Below are 18,634 nucleotides of genomic sequence, written 5' to 3'. Positions count from 1 at the left end.
CAAAGTCCATAGAGATTTGCATCATGTTGTATAATTATAAAGCACTATAAGCTTACATTAAAGATGAAAAATATTAGTTATGGTCAATATTAATGTAGGCAGCTGCACATTAAAGCAACAACGATCCTTATGGCATCAATTAAAAGGGTCATAGAACTACCAGCAGAAAAGAATATCCTCAGTGCTAAAGTACCAAAGAGCTAGTGGTAAGCTTTAGCAGAAACTAAGAGTGAACACTACCATGTTCACTCCATACTCTTTTGTCCCTCTGGCAAATTCATTAAGTACTTAAGTTTGTAAACCTTAAAAATAGCTTTTATAAAGAACCATGGGCACATCAAAAGCAACATTTTCTTTATATTTGAGCAAAAAAGGGCTAAAAAGTTCCCCCAGGAAGCCTCCATTGAAAAAGAACAAAACCACTTGTGAGATGTTTTCCAGACCAATCTATCACAGAGGAGTGAATGCCTAGCACAGTGTAATACCACTTTCTTCTCCTGATTTAAGTACCAATAGTCTTTATAAGGGAGACAGAAATACACTATAATAACAGATGAGGATAAAGAAGAGCATTTAAGGATTCAATTTTAACAGCATCTCTGGACACTAAATGGAAAAAAGATACACAATGGAGCTTCATTTTAAAAATCAATATGACACCCATATTTCTATGAAAATACTAGTATTCTTCAGAACTTCATTTTGTTATTGTACAACACAAATGTTCATACACAAAGTAGTATGAAAGGAAAAGTTCAGGTTTTTTTCTGGGTTATTTTTGTCTCCAAGCAATAATATACATATTTTAGAAAGCATCGTTTCCATCAGTTGCCTAGGGTCACTTTCTTTCTAGCGTAAGTGGAAAAGCGTGACTTCAGTATACTAGCAAAACAAACAAAAAATGCAGTAAATCTTGAGATTGTACAAATATGTAATGTTCACTTCTGCACTTAAATAGAAATACCTACAGTTTTTTTGTTTTTTCTCCAAAATACAGTGAGCTAGAGCAAGTTTAATTTCAAGAGTTCAAAGCTGTTCAGAAAAAAATCACAACTTCATGACAGTGTATTCACAGAATGCAGGGACTGTCCAGCTAGATCTTGACTTTTAATGCATCTAACTATTCAACCCAACTAGTTTTTTGGTACACAACCTTATCTGCTTTTTATCTGCACACAATACAAATTGTGCTGTTAAACTTGAAATTCATCTATTTGACCTTTCAGCTCTTGTGGGTTCCTTCTCAGTCCCAAGTTAGTTGGAAAGAAAAGCAAAAAAGGAAGTTATCTTCCCATTGGGCATTATGGCAGTCCTACAGTTGTTGGCCCCAATTAGAAACTACTCTTCAGTTCTCAACAGTTTGACAACCTACTGCAGGTTATCAAAATTCAAGCTGTAAACACCAGCAATTTTTCTTTGCTATTCGTTTAGTCTAGCACAAACTATTCTGCACTCACACTACTAACTGAGGCAAAAGGAATAGCTCCATCTGCCCATGAGTTCAGAGTGGCCACTCATGATTTACTTCATCTGGAAAAAAGCATAAACAAACCAACCTGTTTAGCCAGCTGATCCTTCTTCACCAAGCCAGTGGCTGCAGCGATATTCCCTGCTCCTTCCACTGTCTTCTGGGCCACTGCCGTCACCCCTGTCACCACAGCTCCCCCAACATTGGATACCTGCTCTTTGGTCTTCTCAGCCACTGAGGATAAGCAGAAGATGGAAAAACATTACAGTTTTGGGAACTGTAAGTTACTGAGGTTTTCAGAGTCACATATATCACTTGCAGCACAATATCATGGAAAGCCATATGGCCATTATACTTTGAATGCCTCAAGCAGATCTTCAGTAATGAATCTTTCAATCTGATCACAGTGGAGCAGGAAAGGTAAAAGCAAGCCTCATCTGTGGCCCTTATTACACCCAACTCACAGTGTAATGTCTAATTAGCTCACTTCATATAGCACAGTTTGGAAATGCATTAAAATTAGTTCAAACACCCCTACAGCATGTCACATGGCATAGAAGACTCATTTATTTTAAACCGTAGACTCAAAAGCTATTGATTACTTTTCTTTTTTTAAAGTACGTGACTAATAAGAAAAACTACTATTGCTTGACCAGAGAATTTCTAATACAGCATTTTATCTGATTTTCTGAGATTTCCGCCTCACTGCTGATCCTTCCATCCATAACATACAAACTACAAAAAGAATGAATGCCAAAAATGCCTAAGCAAACTGGATTAGTAACTAACTTCAATGCCTTAGGGAAACAAAAACTCATTTAGCCTACATATACATCAGTGGCCGACATTCTACCTTTCAGAGTATTACTGGATTCTTTCTGCTCATTCATTCCCAAGGGCTCTTCTCTGACAGCAACTTGCGTTACAGAAAAACCCCTCTAAGAGTAAAGAGACTGAATGAATTCATGCCTTCAAGTAACAGGACCAGATTTTCCAGAAAAGAAAAAAAAAGAAAAAAAAAATTAAAAATTGCATTTACTTATCTAAACAGGGGACTATTCATAAAAAATATCCAGCACGAAGCTTTGTTATTCTAACTAATCTTGTATTTTCTCCAACCAAGGTTCCATCTGACCCATAAAACGAATTCATAACTCTCTCTGCATTCTATATGAGCACAGGCCGGGTTTTACCTGATATACAGGCTAACCTTTCAGAAACTTTTTTATTTTTTTAAATGTGCAAAGAAATGATTTCCTACAGATAAATTAGATTTCTTTAACTCCTAAAAAAAAATAGTGTCAGCTTTATATATCAGAAGGGATGCTGCATAGATTGCTATGACTGATATTAAATAATTGCAAAGGCTAGAAAGGTAGTAAAATCTCATCTCAGGTTGCATTGTGTCAGGATCTGAATAATAAATATCTGTTGACAGATAAAGGAAGCAAATGATTTAATTCTCATTTTAACCAAATTAGTGTGGAAAAAAAACAAACTACACAAAACAGTGCGAATTTCTAGGCATCCAAAACTGTTGACAAATTTCTAACCTGTTATTTTTCATTACAGCTTATCACTTGGTACAATACCAGTAAGCTGGTTCTTTAGTAAAGTACTGCCTTTCTGAGCCATTGATGTAAATCAAGCAAACTATGCACACAGCACAGGTTTGGAAATGCACTAGTACTAGTAGGAAAAGCTTTTTTTTTTTTTTTAGTTTCTAAAGAATGTGAAAACACTACCAACGTTCCTATTACCACAATGATTTTGTAAATAAGCTCCAACTTCATAAACCTTTAGCTTCATAACTCCAGTGACATGTGGAAAAACAACAAAATAGGTTTCCAGTATTACAAGTTTTATTGCTTACACTAAGTAGTAACAAGGGAAAAGCATTAAGTGCATATTAATTAGTTCTGAATGCAGGGGTTCGTATCAACTAACAAAATTAAACTGAATACCAGGTTGTTCAATGATTTTAAGCCATTAAGTCTTTGACAAATTGATGTCTGCTTTGCATCATGCTGCTGAAAAAGAGTAAATTGACTTCTGAAGAGCTCTACTGCATTGTGGCCTGATTACTTGTGTCCACCTGTGGAATAAGGGATTCTGGAATGAGATTCAATTGCCATACCAAGACTAACATTGAAATGGAAGTTCTAGTACGAACTATCACATTCTGCAAATAACTAATGCTGAAAGTTTCATTTTCCTCATCATAGACAACAAGGTAGTAAACTTCTAACAATCTTCAGAACAATTCAAAACAAGAACTTGTTCTTATCTATTTGGATCACTGCACATAGATGAAAATGACATTAATTCTTACTAAATATACTTTCCAGGATGTACGTCAGACAATAAGATTGCCCTAGGTACTTGAAAAATTCATTTATAAAGAAGCCATAAGTAAACCACGGTTTCTTTAGTTAATACATTTACTGTAAGGTACCAGACAAAATGAATGCAACTGGAATACCAGTGAATAAGAATATGAATTGCATTCTACTTTTGCTTCTTTATAACTGCTAAAACTGTCTTTTCATCACACTTCAGGAAACTGACATCTGGTAGTAGTACTGAGGCTGAGGGCTTTTTGGCCTTGAGCTTTTCTACATGCCAGAGCTTTACTTTAACTACTGGGACACAGTCTGAAAACATCCCATCTTGGATGCTGCACATTTATAGGCACTTATTCTTGGGAGATGAGCAAGATGGATAAATCCCTACACATTTGTCAAGGCCTATAAGCATGTTAATTAAGCAGGCAAGTCAGATACACAAGCTCATACCCTCATAACACCAACAAGCAACACTTCTTTTTCTTTGTAAGTTTTGAGAAAGGGTAACCTGACAAATAACAAGCTCACAGTATTCCTGAGAATCACAGCCAGGCATCCTCATTTTGCAGCATCTTGAAGTGACTAAACCTGGTAAAAAAATCAGGTCATACTTGAAAGCAAGAAACTCCTTAAACCTTGTTAATTTCCAGGTTTGGAAAGCCACTGACTGAAAAGGATGTTTCATTGATCAGCACTTTGAGGGTTTTACACCAGAAGCTAACTATGAATAGGAAAACTAGCAAGACCCTGGAGCTCAAACAGTAGGAAAAAATGGACTGAACAACAGAAAACACTTTCATTTAGATCTGCTATTCTATTACGCATTCAAATGTCTCTAGCTTCTTAAATCAATTTTCTTCAGAAAAATGCATTAATGCATCTTGAGTTTCACATCAACATGCTAGCATGTATTAAGATCACCAGAACTGGCAAACTCCTAGTCATATGAAGAAAAAAATAATAATAATAATAATTAAAAAAAAATTTGATTTGATTTCTAGAATGACTTCACCAGCATTTTTTCAGAGCATCTTTACATTGTAAATTAAAACATCAATTCAGTGAATCCAAATGTTTCTACCTACCGTCCTCTACTTCCCAGAACAGCACCTCATGGGTTTATTTCTTTTATTGCTCATCCTCTCTATGTCCAAGCAAATCCCCTGTTTTTATACTGCCAAGTCCATACTGCTCCATTTTAGAAATCATGCTCTCTGAATTTCATAGTAGGTCCTCTCTTCTCTCTGTCCTCTGCATGCCCTCTGTCCATTTTTCATTGTCATTCAACAGCCAAACTCCTCTCAACCAGTTGAAATGAGTCAAAATTACACAAACTGTGGCACAGTAACTATTATTTTCAAGCCTTGAGTTACTCATTTCATAAAGTAGATGAGGAACTTTTTGCCTAAAATTCCCAGTGATAGTGTTGAGCATCCTACTTATACGCATAGCACAGAACAGATGTGTTCTCTCAATGCTTTGATTTATAGTCTGTTATATATCACGCAGAACAAAATTTAATATATCTTCAAATCTGTCAAAAATCTCGTTCTCTTAGTTTAAATTTCCTGTCTCACTACATATATTATATCAGATAAAAATGGAGGGAAAGGAATCACCCACTAAGCTAGCCTGCTACAGAAAATCATTACTTCAAGTTTCTCACATGTGCACATAGCCTTGACTTCTGTTTTGATGTAAAGCCCAGCTTAGTCAAAAATAAACTGTTAACTTGCGTGCAAGTGTTATCTATTGTTGTTCCCACATCTGTGATCATATGGGATATACATGCCTCAAATCTTATTCTACAGCAATTCTCAGTTGGTTACAGTAATGATCCTCCTGAATATTTCCCTTAATTTAGGTCTGAGAAGCTGAGATTTCAAACCTCTTAACAAGGATATAAACTTATTTAGCCTGCAGCTAAGTTCTGAAGGCCTGTCAGAAACATTCTGATCAGCTGTGCTCCTAAATATACACTTTGTTTGCCTCTCAAACATTTGAGATGTGATATTAAGTACTGTCAAGTAAAATCTAACTACAGTTTATTCTTTGTATTGACCTATATGAGCACAGATCAATAATAAACATGGCTGTACAAAAAGCAAAGGAAAAAATAAAACCCTTTTCTACTCCTGTTTTCATTTTTATTCTATTTATTTTTAAGAGGAGAAACACAGCAAATTTCTTGACCAAGCATTTTCTACAGATCTCCAGAAGTCTCATATTTTGCGGAATAAAGTTACACATTCTACTCAGTGCATTATGGTCAGCTCAATTTTTCCTGCACTTCATTTGCATTTAATATTTCCATTCATTCTGCCACCAACTAATTGCTCCAAATTATTGGTTACTGGTTTCAGTTTGTATTAAAAAAAATAAAAATAAAATGATCCCTGTAGATCAGTTTGAAATGCAAATTTACTCCTGTTTGGTGTAAAAGTACCCACGTAAAGATACATGGCCAGCAGTAACTTGAACATTTGAAAGTACAGTTGCTACTGAGAGATTATGCAGTTAAAAAAAAAAAGATTTGAAAATCTTCCAAACCATGACAAATTCAAATTAGTTTATCAAAACTCTGAAACATGTTTCATTCCTACAAGCTATTTCCCTCCTATCTTCCCACTCAGCCAGCTCTTGGGAGACATATTGATGAGTCACAGTAATCTTTTAGGAGTGGAGGGAGTGATGGGGTATGTCCAATATTGTTGTTTCAGTAAGACCTAATCTAAAACATCGCTATCTGTGCAGTGTTGGAAACAGTTCTCAGACAAGGATGAAGAACCACTAAGAATACCAGTAACCAGGTATTAAGTTAACGAGAATTTTCTTCAGGCACAGACCATCACAGTATAGCTAAACGCTATATTAGAGTTACACTTAGCTATACCAGAGGCAACCAGCTTAATGGTAGCTTGAGTATAATCATACAGACTGCAATTGGCAGCAATGACTCCACTGCAGAGCTAAGTTAACAACTATATAGGAGAAACTCCCATTTTCCATCATGGCTTTAGCTGTGAATTGTCAAAAAGACTACTGCACAGACAAGCTGCTGGCACTTCTTTTGGCCTTAACTGCAAACCCTCCAAGCAATTTTGCCTTCCTACCCAGCTCTTACAGCCTCTACTATATAAAGGATTATTTGCCTCCTTCATCTGTTGCATTAATTCTTTATCTTCTACCAGCATTATGTCCTGACTAACTCCACAGGGTCCTAATTCAACAGATAAACATCCTTCAAACTTATACCCAAGTCCCTCCCAACAATACCTTTCACAACCCTCTCCTTAAGTGGAATTTATCTTCTCCACTCCCTCCTCCAGATCCCACTAGTCTTCAGTGGGATCCTCAGATCACAAGGAAACAGAATTAGACAAACATACCAGGCTTTCAGAAATTCTTCACATGAAAACTAATGCTTTTTTTTTTTTTTTTTTTTTTTTCCCCTCTAATGTCTACAAGCTTATAACTCTCCTACATGGAATATTTTGGCAATAAACAAAGAACAGAAAGGAAGTAATAACTTTGATTTATCTACTTCTACAACTGCAAGCTGTTTCCTTCTGTTTGGAATCTGGTTTTGCTAGCCACCTTGCTCCCACTAGTATGGCTTAACTTTGATTTAGAATATTGCTTAGAAAATCCTCCTGACATATAGACAACGACTTAAATATTTCACTGTAAAACATAAAACTTTATGCAGTTTAAATAAATACTGCTTCACACTTCCCTCCCCCTCCCACCCCCCTTTTTTTTTTCCCCTACATTTTACCATCCTTCAGACATTTGTGTGCTCACAAAGAAATGCACAAAATTTTAATAGAGTAAGGTTTGGTTAATGGAGAGATAATTGTCTTACCTGTTGTGACACCATGAACAACTCCTTCCTTGGTCCTGGAACCTAAATAAAGAGTAATATTTAGTTGAAAATACTTGTTCTTAAGTACTGGAAAAGACAAGATGAATAATAAGGCTGAGTGAATAGACAGAACACACACAGTTGCATGCAGTATTTCCAAATTAATTCAAGTGAAATTAAGTCAAGAGAAATTTCATCTCAGAGAAGGTTAAAACTATCAATTAAGAGCAGCTACTTGAACACATAGTGACTACAGAAGAGTGCTAATACTGCAAACACTTCCGCAGTTCATTCCCTGTACACTGACTTCCTTGCCATTCTCTTAGAAGTCATGTAATTGAAGTCTGACACTCCACAAACTCACAGGGACAACTGCACAGAAGTCATCTTACTGTTAACATCCTAATGAGACTCATGCATGCATTTTTAGATGATCACAGCACAAGTTCCCAGAAGATCCTTGCAAATTCTAACAACTCTTGTTCAAATCTTGGTTTCTAGGGAATTAAAAAGCATTACTGAGCCCACAGAAAGACCTAGTAGATAAATTCACTGGAAGCATGTAAAATGGCTGGATTTAGACAAAGAACCATCTGAAAGGGAAACATTAGGTAGCAGACAGTACTTAAAAGTGCCAAAGGGGTCAAACCAAGATTCACCTAATCTGCTGCTCTCCTTATCACAGGCAAGAATAATCAACAGAAAGATTCTGCAGATAGAAACCTTGAGCTTGTGCAACACTGAGAAATATTATAAGACCTATTTAAGCAATGTAATTCTGCCACCCTGAAGACCAAGCCACATTCTGGAATGCCCATGTAAAAACATAATGATAATATGACTTATTTTAACTACCAAAAAAGATTGTATATTATGATTTTTTTGTTCACATGTCACACAGTATCTCAGACAGTACAATTAGTATTTGACTTACCACTTTAATACCTACATAATTTTAGCGTATTGCTACATAAAAGTATATATAAACACAAACTGATAGTAGCAGAAACACATGAGGAGATAATGATAAACTAGCAGAAATACATTAGAAGAAAGCAACTTTTTTCATAATTCTTTACAATACCATAAATAAACACTGAGATAACATATTAGTTCATTCAACAATACCATTCGCCACTAGTGCCAATTTGTAGAGCTTAAAACCGTGTATTTATGGCACTACTGGATTGATTAAAACATTGAAAAGACTCTCATCTACGAGCAAGAGCTTTATTCCATTATAAAATTAAATAATATTGCTGCATCAAGTAAAATGACTTCCTGTTCCTTTAGATAATGAACAAGTTGCGTAGCTAAGAAACCTTCCTCCTTTACTTTGATTTTTCTCTTTAAAAATGAGTTGTTCATTTTCTCTCAGTGAAAGCATTTACTATTGGAAGAACCATTCATTTTGGTAAATCCAAGGCGTTAATATTTACAGTCTTGTTCCTAGGACTTCAATTCTCAATTTTTCAGCACCACATGCACTGAACAGCACTAAAAATACATGTGGAATTTAAGCAATGACTAGTTCCACTGACTGCTACAAAAGGGACTAAACACCATTTTAGGCTTACGGCACATCTATTCAAACATTTGACATTAACAAGGTACTTTTAAATTTATTTGTAGACCTGACCAAAGTCTCATTCATCTCATTGAAGTTACTGCCTGCAATCCAAGCCATTAGCAAATGCATACCTGTAAATAGCTAGTATGCAGTTCCCTAGAGCTGAGAATGATGAAGGTGGGAGATAGATGGTATGACAGAACTCCCTGGGGACCTCTGTAATGCACTTATCCTTCAGAGGAATATCCACATGCCGATTCTTACCTCCCATAACACTGCTATAAGCACAGCTAGTCTAGAAATGCCAGTCTCTTACTGTTGCCAGATTTTATTTTAGCAAAAGCACAACTTGCTGACCTGTACAGAACAAACACATTTACATAAATAACCAGCTAAGCTGTGGTCCAGAGCTTACAACATTATTAGAGCTAAATATTCAACTCCTGCACACTTGAATGGAAGTAGCTGTTTCTTCAGTCAGAGCTACAAGAGGACCTAGAAGAACATTAGGACCTGCCAGAACAGGTCTATAAATACAGCAGTTGAATTTGTTAGGACAGCTCCTGGCTGGGACTGAATGAAAGCAGTCATCCACACTGTTTCCTTATAGAAACTACCTGTCTTTCATTCTGCTATTTTCAAAACATCAATAAACCACCTCATCATACTCAGCACAACCAGGGAGAACGGAGAAATTAGATGAGAGGTAATCTGACACTGACTTGTGCCTACTTGGTTGAATCAAGAGCAATAGTAGCACATGGCATGCTATTTTTCCTTATTATAATATATATTTGAGTCACTCAGAGGAAACCAAACACACAATTTTTGTCTTTAAGTAATTATCCAAAACAACAATAGACACTCTTAATTCCCTTACGTATTATCATCACATCAGTTTGTCAACACTCTCATTTCTGGGTCCTTTGAGGGATGAATGAAATATATCAAGCAAGCGTTTACTGAGATTCAGACCACTTAGAGCTGAAAATGGAGAGACATAAGCCCAAACAAGCGGAAGGATAAATCGTAACTTAAGGAGAATACTTGCTCCTGAGTGCTGAAGTCCACTATTCCACAAGATAGACCTCTAGCCCCCTTGACTCCTTCACAAATATTATCTACTACCGAAGGAAAATAAGAAACCTTGGGGAAAGAAAGTACAGCAAAGGAATTTGGATGATCCTGCCAAATAGGTCATGAGTGCACTGATCTATTCTAAGGCCATGTGCCAACTGAGCACAAGGCAATAAATTCTTCTGCCACAAACTTGTCCACTGATAAGCTATTCCTGTTTTCTGCTATAGTATATCATGGCTATAAAGATCAGATTGGAAATTTCTGTTCCTGAACATAGCACAAGCACTCAGAAATCAACTGAGCACAGATGTTAGCTCCCTGGTAAGAACACAGAGAAACCCTTTAGCAGCATATCACTGATGGCATGAAGAGCACTATCCTTACTTACAGATCTTGGCTTCAAAGTCAGTGTGGGTAAGCACTGCCACTTCTTTTCTTCACTGCTTCACACCAACAGCTTTTGAAGGATACACGGAGACCCAGTTTTGGAACTTATGATGTATCAGTCCTACTTCCTAATCAACAAACAGGTCATTCTTTGAAAGGGAAAAAAAAAAAAAAAAAAAAAAAGTCCTGATGCTCCTTCTGTAGGAGTCAAGACAAAACAACTTCATTTCATCTAGTCAGTGTTGAAGGACATCAGTAGAGGAATTCAGGAAAAAACTAATGAAAATAATGAAAACATACTACAGACTGTATTAAAGGATATTCTAGGTATTAAAAAGCCAGACAAAGATCATAGAATCCTTAAAAGTTGGAAGTGACTTCTGAAGGCCATCTAGTCCAACTGCCCTACAATGAACAGGGTCATTACAGCTAGATCATGTTGCCCAGGGTGGTAGGTGGTAAGACTCCCACATGGAAAGGAAAAAGAATCCCAATAATCCTCCATGAGACTCCCTCTGAGCTGTATGTTTCACACTTGAACCTAAACAGTAGCTATTGTTAATAGATTCTTACTATGCAGAAGTTCTTTACAATCTTTATTATAATAGTTAACCATTACCTGGACAGAAAGATACACATTTTCATTATTTACTTAAATTACACTCCCAAATTCCTTAAATTCTACTATCTAAATTAATCTCTTAAATAGCACCACAGCACCTTAGGAATCTAAACCAAACAGTTGGTTTTTTTTTAAACCTTATTCATTTTCTAACAGCAGTGGAAGGCTGAATGCCACAGAGATGACTGGTGAAACTAAAAATGACTAAGAGAACCCTCTTAGCCTAATTTTGTCAGGCTCTTTGCAAGATGTCAGGTAGTTTTCACAACAGAATCTCACTGTCTGACTGCAATTTCTATCTGAAAAACCAGCTACAGAAGGAGGAAGAAAGAAACCTTTAGAATCCCTAACACACTGTGCTGCTCCTTCCCTCTGATTATAGAGGGTGGGTTTTTTGTTTTTGTTATTGTTTTTTTGTTTGTTTGTTTTTTAACCACCTTCCAGACTGCAAACATTATCAGCCTACAGAAACAAGAGATATCACATCAGTCTTTGTTATGCTGTTCAGGAGAAGAGCTGCCCCTGCTGTGTGCTTGGGAAGCATAGAGACATCCCCAGCTCAGAAATGAAGGGGTTCTGGGCAGCCTGAACATGCTGATTTGGCAGGGGACACAGAGCTGTGACCCAGTTTCAGCTACCCTCTGCCAGAACCTAGCCCGCACAGAGGTCCCCAAACACCACTACAATTTGCTGAACCTATTGGTTACTGCTCTGATGCTTACCCTCCTTGTTTTAATTCTGGCTTTTCCAGTTGCAGCTGGAGAACCCAAGGAACCAATAACCCAGCAATTTTATTGCTTGGATCCATTTCCTAGCGGATCATTTTGAAAACTCAGTTATGGAAACCTTGGCTTGCTAAACCCAAGCATACACCAAGACACATTACCTGTCAGAAACCTTGAGGAGCAGTTCTAATGAATGTGCTTTCTGCCTACATGACTGAAACTGCATATAGCTCTTTCTTCCTGAAAAGCATTTATCTGCTGCAGGAAAGGTTCTTGCCTCACATCCCTGCAGTTGCATGCACAAATCCTCACTATGGCTCAACGCTTTGCTGTCCAAGGTATTTAATTTGTGAAATAAATAGCAAGCCTCCCTATGAAGCTCAGCATTAGCAAAAATATCTCTGAAGACAACAAACAGGAAACCTGTTGCCTCTGGGAGGACAGCTAGTTCCAGATGTTATTACAATCAGGAGAAGAGGTCAGGGACAAGGACTGTTTCAACACACAACACAGGTTTCTAATACAAAGAAACCAATGACCCTAAAACCACACTCAAGATCAACAATTACAACAACAACAAAAAAAAGAAATTTAAAAAGTAAGCCATACCCTGAAAACTGATTTTAATATCAAGCATAATGTGCAGCAAACGAAGAGCTATTTTGATGCTGAAAATGAGCAGATGCTCAGTTTAAAATAGATTCATCTTACAACTGCTTTTCAAAATGACTTCCATCTCTGTCGGCAAAAGCACCACGCTTAGCTAAGGCTCAGCAGGAGAAAAATACATTCCAAATGAGTAGTCTAAACTACGTGGAGTAGTTACAGATTGGCATTAACCTGCAAGGTCAGAAGGAATCCTGGAAAGATGTACAGAAACATCAGTTCTTCCATCTGTTTGTTTGTTTTGTTTTTTTAAACTCTGTTCAACTTCTTTTTAATATTTGCACACACTTCCCCAGATACAAGCAACATCCATTACAGAACTGACCTGCTGCCAAATTATAAAAAAAGAACAAATCCACAGAAAAGAGTGTATTTTCCTTCCCATTCTACTACCATGCAATTGAAATTAATTTAAAAAATAAAAATAAAATAAAAGAAATTCCTCCAGTTTAAATGACCTGTTCATATGTTCTTGGCAGCTTTTTTTCCTGTTCACGAGACAGTACTTTAAGGCCTGGTAGTTTCTAAGCAAAGATGATGATTGTGCAGTCAACAGTCCAATGTGAGATTTGAAAAGAATCTTTCCCCAGGTTCCATTCAAAGTACTCGCATAGTCTGGATAAGTCAACTAACATCTGCTTCCCATTTTCTCCACTGCCTCAGTGACCATAAAGGTTCTTCTTTGAGTAGCCATGGAAAATAACTGCTGAGGATATGCAACAGTAAGTATAGAACACTAGGTTAATTTTGAAAGACAAGGAGCTGACACCTCACCATTCAAAATGTTACTGCTGAAGATTTTTATTTAGTGAAGAAAGAAAACAAGCTCCTTTCTACAGTTGTCAGTTGTACAGTTGTACAGTTTGTACAGTTGTCTTCATTTTATTCTAGGAAAAGCCATTGACATGTCTTAGACTCAGTTCCAGAATCAAGATCTCAAGTTTTTTCTTTTAAAATCCTGCTTAAAACTCAGGCATTCTACAGGACTCTGTGAATTTACCTCCCATAGCAAAAATCTTGAATAAGGCCAGTCAGTAACTTGCATTGTAAGGCCTCTTCCACCAGGCAAATTTATCCTGTATGATATTACAAATGCTGCCCCATGATGTAGCCACACACAACCAGCACACACAGTTACAAGAACCAAAAAAAGAGACATGACACACAACAAACAGCAATCAAACAAACAAGCAACAATCACCAAAGACCTGGTGCTCAGGAGAGTTCAAATCTCATCATGTTTACTTTGCAGTTAATCCTCTCCTATGAGTGATTACATATTTCAGAGAAGAGAGAGAATTCAGCTCTTTCTTTCAGATGAGCTGGGCTGTCAGGGTACACCAATCAGCAGCACAACCTTACTGCCCACCTACCCACATAGAGGACTCCTTCTTTCGTCTTTCCTGCTGCTTCCGCCACTCCCTGCTTGGTTTTTTCTGCTGCTGCTACAACTCCTTCCTTTGCCTTGTTAAGGCCCTTCATGAAGACATCCATGGCTGAAGGATTTCTTCACACAAAACTAGAAAAGAAAAACAACAACAACAACACCCAAACACACTTTGAATAATGGTTCTCATCTTTTTTTTTTTTTTTTGCCTGAAAATTTTATTAAAACTGATCATACATCAAAGTACTTTAAAAATGTTATTTATACTCACATATTATATAACTTCCATCTACATCTCTTTTAGCAATATACACATACCTCTCTGTATCTAGTATTGCTTTCAGTATTTCAGATAGAAAAAAACGAACAAACAGATAAATAACTAGAAAGCAAAGGAGCTCAGCTGCACAACTCAGGCAGTTCTCATTTCAAGTTGCATTCGCTGAAAGGTACAAATCCATTCCTTGCCTACCACCATCACCTCCAAAGGACAGTTTCTTGTCTATTAACTACAAGATCTAATCCCATCATTAGCTGATGCTCCACCTTCTTATTCAAAGGAAAAGCTTAAAAACTAGCAACTTCACAAACGCTTCTAAATGAGAAACATTCACTCATTATTGTTCGAAGAACCACTAGTGTTCCAGAAGGACCTGAGCAAACAAAAAACTGCTTTCCAGTAACCCAGCATTTTGCATTCAGCCCATATTGCTCTGCCAGCACTTGAGTTTTCAAAGGGGATCCTGCACATGCATCAAGACTAAGGAAAAAAATATATGAAAAAGCAAAGGCAAGAATATGCAACACTAATAACACCGCACTACAGCTAGCAAGTGAGTTCTATGGCAGTTATACAGCCCCACGCTACAATTAGGCCACAAAGATAGCAATTAAAGCCAAGACAACATCCCTTTCACAATCCCGTCACCGACAGCCCCTTCCCTTTCTCCCCCTCCCCCTTCCAAACGAAGCACTGCCTGCTACTTCTTTCCCTACGCCAGAGGAAGGGATGTCTAGGAAGACAGTGGGCAGCTTGCTACTAACCCGTGGCAATCAGAAGGGCAGAATCCGTGCCCCACTGACACCGTAGACAGCACCGAAAGCAGGTGTGGGAGCACCTGGGTGCAGAGTGAGGGAAGAAAGCAAGACATGGCTACGTGGCTCCGTCTAAATAAAAGAATGGGCACCTGTGGAGGGAGGAAAAAAGAACGCGTAGGGCTCTCCCACACGTATGTCTCCGTATCTATAGGGACTACCCGAGGAGAAGGGCAGGGCTACGTGAGCACATAAGCACCCAGCGGCTCCCGCACACGGCAGCCGCGGCGCCCGTTGGTTTCCCCTCCCGTTCCCTCCCTCCTTCGTGCCCAAAGGAGAACACGTTGGGCAGCAAATGCACCTCTATATCAACGCACCTGTCCGCACATCCACCCCTGCGGTGGCCCAGCCCCAGGGGGAGCAGAGCCTCTCACGCACTCCCCATCACTTACCGCCGGGTCCGCCGCTGCAGGAAGGAAGGGGGAGGCAGGGTAGGAGGAGGAGGGCGAAGCGCGGAGAGACCTGATGGGAGCTGCCCCTTCTCAGCACATCGCCAACTCTCCCGACGGCGGCGCGGCGGGCAGCGAGTGTGAAGGAGAGGCAGGGTGCGGGGCGGGGGCAGTAGGAGGAGGGGCCGGGGGCGGTGGGGCGGCTCCCAGCCTCCATCCCCGTCTGGGTGGGAATGTGCTGCGGGGCGAGTATGCGTCGTGACGTGGGGGTGGGAGGCGAGGATAGGAAAGAAGAGGACAGGCTGAGGTCTTGGTCTCCTCGTGGCACCACCTGTCTGCTGTTCGCCCCGGGGGCTAAATCACAGTACTCAGAAGCAATGCGAGCAAGCTGTTGGTAGTGAATTCAGCACACCTGTTTCGCTTCACCCACGGCTCAGAAAACGCCCCCGAGCTCTTGGTTACTTTTCTTCCTCTTGTAAGTCTTCAGGCCGGAGTGACTTGAGGTGAATGCTCTCAGAATTCACGCTCCCAGCTCATTTTTAAGGATGGCAGGTAACACTCTTGTAGGTAAAACAAGAGCCTTAACCCCACTGCAAAATATAATAAGATCTTTATCCAAACAAGGATAAGAAGCCCAGCCTCACACCTGTTGGTCTCCATAGCACTGTCCATTGTACAGACCAGAGCCACTGCATTTCCCCTCTTGGTCTGTTACACACAAGTCACTTTTCTCCAGAAAGGGAAGGCAATGTCACTTTTCTGCATTGCTGCAGAGCGTAGGCATGAAAAGCCAAATTCAGTGGAAAACAAGGTATTAGAACAGATGGACCTTCAGCATCAGTACATCAGTCAGCATGCTGTACAGATCCTGCAAAACCTTGCAAAAACAGTTTGTTCTGTCACTGCACTCCAAAGAAGAAGCAGAGCTTGGTACAGATGAGACACAGGGATGTGAGTTGCACAAAGCACCTTCCATCCATCATCCCAGGCAGGCAGCAGACAGGACCATGTTTTTATTTCCGTTCTGAGCACACAGTGCAGAGTTTTCTCTTTTTCAGGTTTCTTAATGTTTCTTTACTGCTTGGTAAGCTTTCTTGGGATTCATTCCACTACTACATTTAACCAAGCAAACATTTGGTGAAATGTTGTATTTCTTTGTGTGAGAAGGTGCTGAATGAGAACACAAACCATTCCTACATAATTCTGCACTCCTGAAAACCCTTAACAAATGATCCAGCAGTTGCACTATGAGGCAGCACATCCTATTCATCATGAGCTGCACATTCCAGCTTAATGATGCAAGACCTGATGTGTTTCCTTCCAGTTTTGTGGGTGAAACACAGGTGTAATATTAGACAGTAAATCCACATAAATGAAACTCATATGCTTTCTGCATAGAGACAATGTTTTTCTTCCCAAATGTTACAAGCTGTCATGGTTTTATGGTTTTTGTTATCAATATTCCATGTTGTAACCTCACATAGAGCACTGGCAGTTAAAGTGTTAATGCTCCAGGTCCATGGATTGTCAGTATTTCCAGGTATCTGGTTCTCAGAAGAGAAGAGCTACATATCCCAGAATACTTTCACTGTTCTGTTTTGCATTTAAAGGGAAAGATCCAACTGTTCCCAAGTCATGAGATGCTCCTCCTTTTATTCTTCTCTCTGCCACATATGCTCCCTAGCTGTGTCACCTTCAGCATTAGAGTAAAGCCTTCAGTTTTAGATTCTCTCAGTTTGTGTTACTAGCTTCACTTACAATTCTATTGTATTATATTGTATTATCTTTTATTCTGATATCATATTTAGTCACTTAGTTTTTCCTCCCTTAGCTTACTGCTGTTGTTTTTAGGTCTGTCTCCCTACCTTTTCCCCCTTTCCCTCTCCTAGGCTATGGGTCCATATTTCCCCCCCACCCCATTAGTCACAGAACCAGGCCAAACCAGCCCCCAAAACATTGACACAAGCAAAAGCAAGCAGGGAATGTTACTTAATGCCAACTAACAATTAATACTGGGTTCAATATCTATGAGACAAAAATAAAAACACTTACCACTGCTCCCTCATTTCTTCTTTCCACTCTCCTTCCTCACACTATATTGCATTCCCCCAGCATGCTTGATTCAGTAAAGCAAAAGGGTTTCTCTTAGGTGCACCTTGTTTTCTATTCAACTTCTACAGTCCTTTGGCTCTCCCTTGCCTCCTGCTTTCAGGATGCAGAAAAATTAGAGCAATGCCTATATGAGAAACAGGAGCTTACCTTGAGTTCTCTTGTTCTGCTTCTAAAATAATAAAATATTAACTATAAAGGCCTAATGACAATAGGGTTTTCTGCTGTATTGCAGGAAACCTCAGACATACTGTAATAGGGTTACACCTCACCCCTTAGAAACTTCCCCACTAGTTGAACACAAACAAACAAACAAACAAAAAACAAAACAGCTCATAAACAGAGAGAAAAAAAGGAAAGCCAGCTCCTAAAGGGAGACACAGAGATGTCAGAAGAGCTCCATGTTTGTTCACACTTACTCAACATACTGCCTTTACTGTCAACTGCTGCAATACTTCGCGTCACTTAGGGTTCAGTGGAAGCCAGTCCATCAAGCATTCTCTTTCTAATTCTGAGGCTTGGAAGCTTAAATGCATTACTATGCTTTCATAATAAAGAGAGAACATTGCACTCCTTATATGTTTTCTACAAAGTTTAAAGAAGCATGTTTGTTTGTATCCCAGCACAATAATGTTCTTTTCCATGCACTGCACAATCAGACAGAGGCATGAAGTTCCACTATTAGACAAAGTAACAGCTTGTTGGTTAATAAAATCATGTGGCCAAATACAGAGTAGTAGAGATAAGAGGGATCAGTTTCCAAGTCAGAAACAAAACTTTTTGAACACCATAGTGGTTTTTTTGCAACTGAAAAAACATTGCAGAGTAAAACCGATCAAGTATATGCTGTCTTTAGGTTAAAAAATGCCTATGTAAAACTTCAAGAGGAAACACTGGAAAGATGTCCCCTTGAAATAGTAAGTTGA

The 18,634-nt window shown here is 38.8% G+C and overlaps 1 protein-coding gene across 2 annotated transcripts in view; it reads right to left on the bottom strand.

Moving 5' to 3' along the window:
* SNCA (synuclein alpha) overlaps positions 1-16,323 on the bottom strand; it is a 59,926-nt gene extending 43,603 nt beyond the window's left edge. Inside the window, exons 1-4 of one of the 2 annotated variants that reach the window (XM_072334829.1) lie at positions 15,603-16,323; positions 14,102-14,247; positions 7,679-7,720; positions 1,557-1,702 (exon numbers count right to left, since the gene is read on the bottom strand). In XM_072334829.1, coding sequence (XP_072190930.1) covers positions 1,557-1,702; positions 7,679-7,720; positions 14,102-14,222 — 309 coding nt within the window. In that variant the 5' untranslated portion in view covers positions 14,223-14,247; positions 15,603-16,323. Of the gene's footprint in view, positions 1-1,556; positions 1,703-7,678; positions 7,721-14,101; positions 14,248-15,527 lie in introns of both variants that reach the window. The other variant, XM_072334830.1, reaches the window with a different exon arrangement.
* Between the last annotated feature and the right edge of the window lie 2,311 nt (positions 16,324-18,634).

The sequence above is a fragment of the Excalfactoria chinensis genome, chromosome 4 (genome assembly GCF_039878825.1).
Source record: "Excalfactoria chinensis isolate bCotChi1 chromosome 4, bCotChi1.hap2, whole genome shotgun sequence".
Lineage (NCBI taxonomy): Eukaryota > Metazoa > Chordata > Aves > Galliformes > Phasianidae > Excalfactoria > Excalfactoria chinensis.
This window is presented reverse-complemented; position numbering and strand designations above follow the sequence as displayed.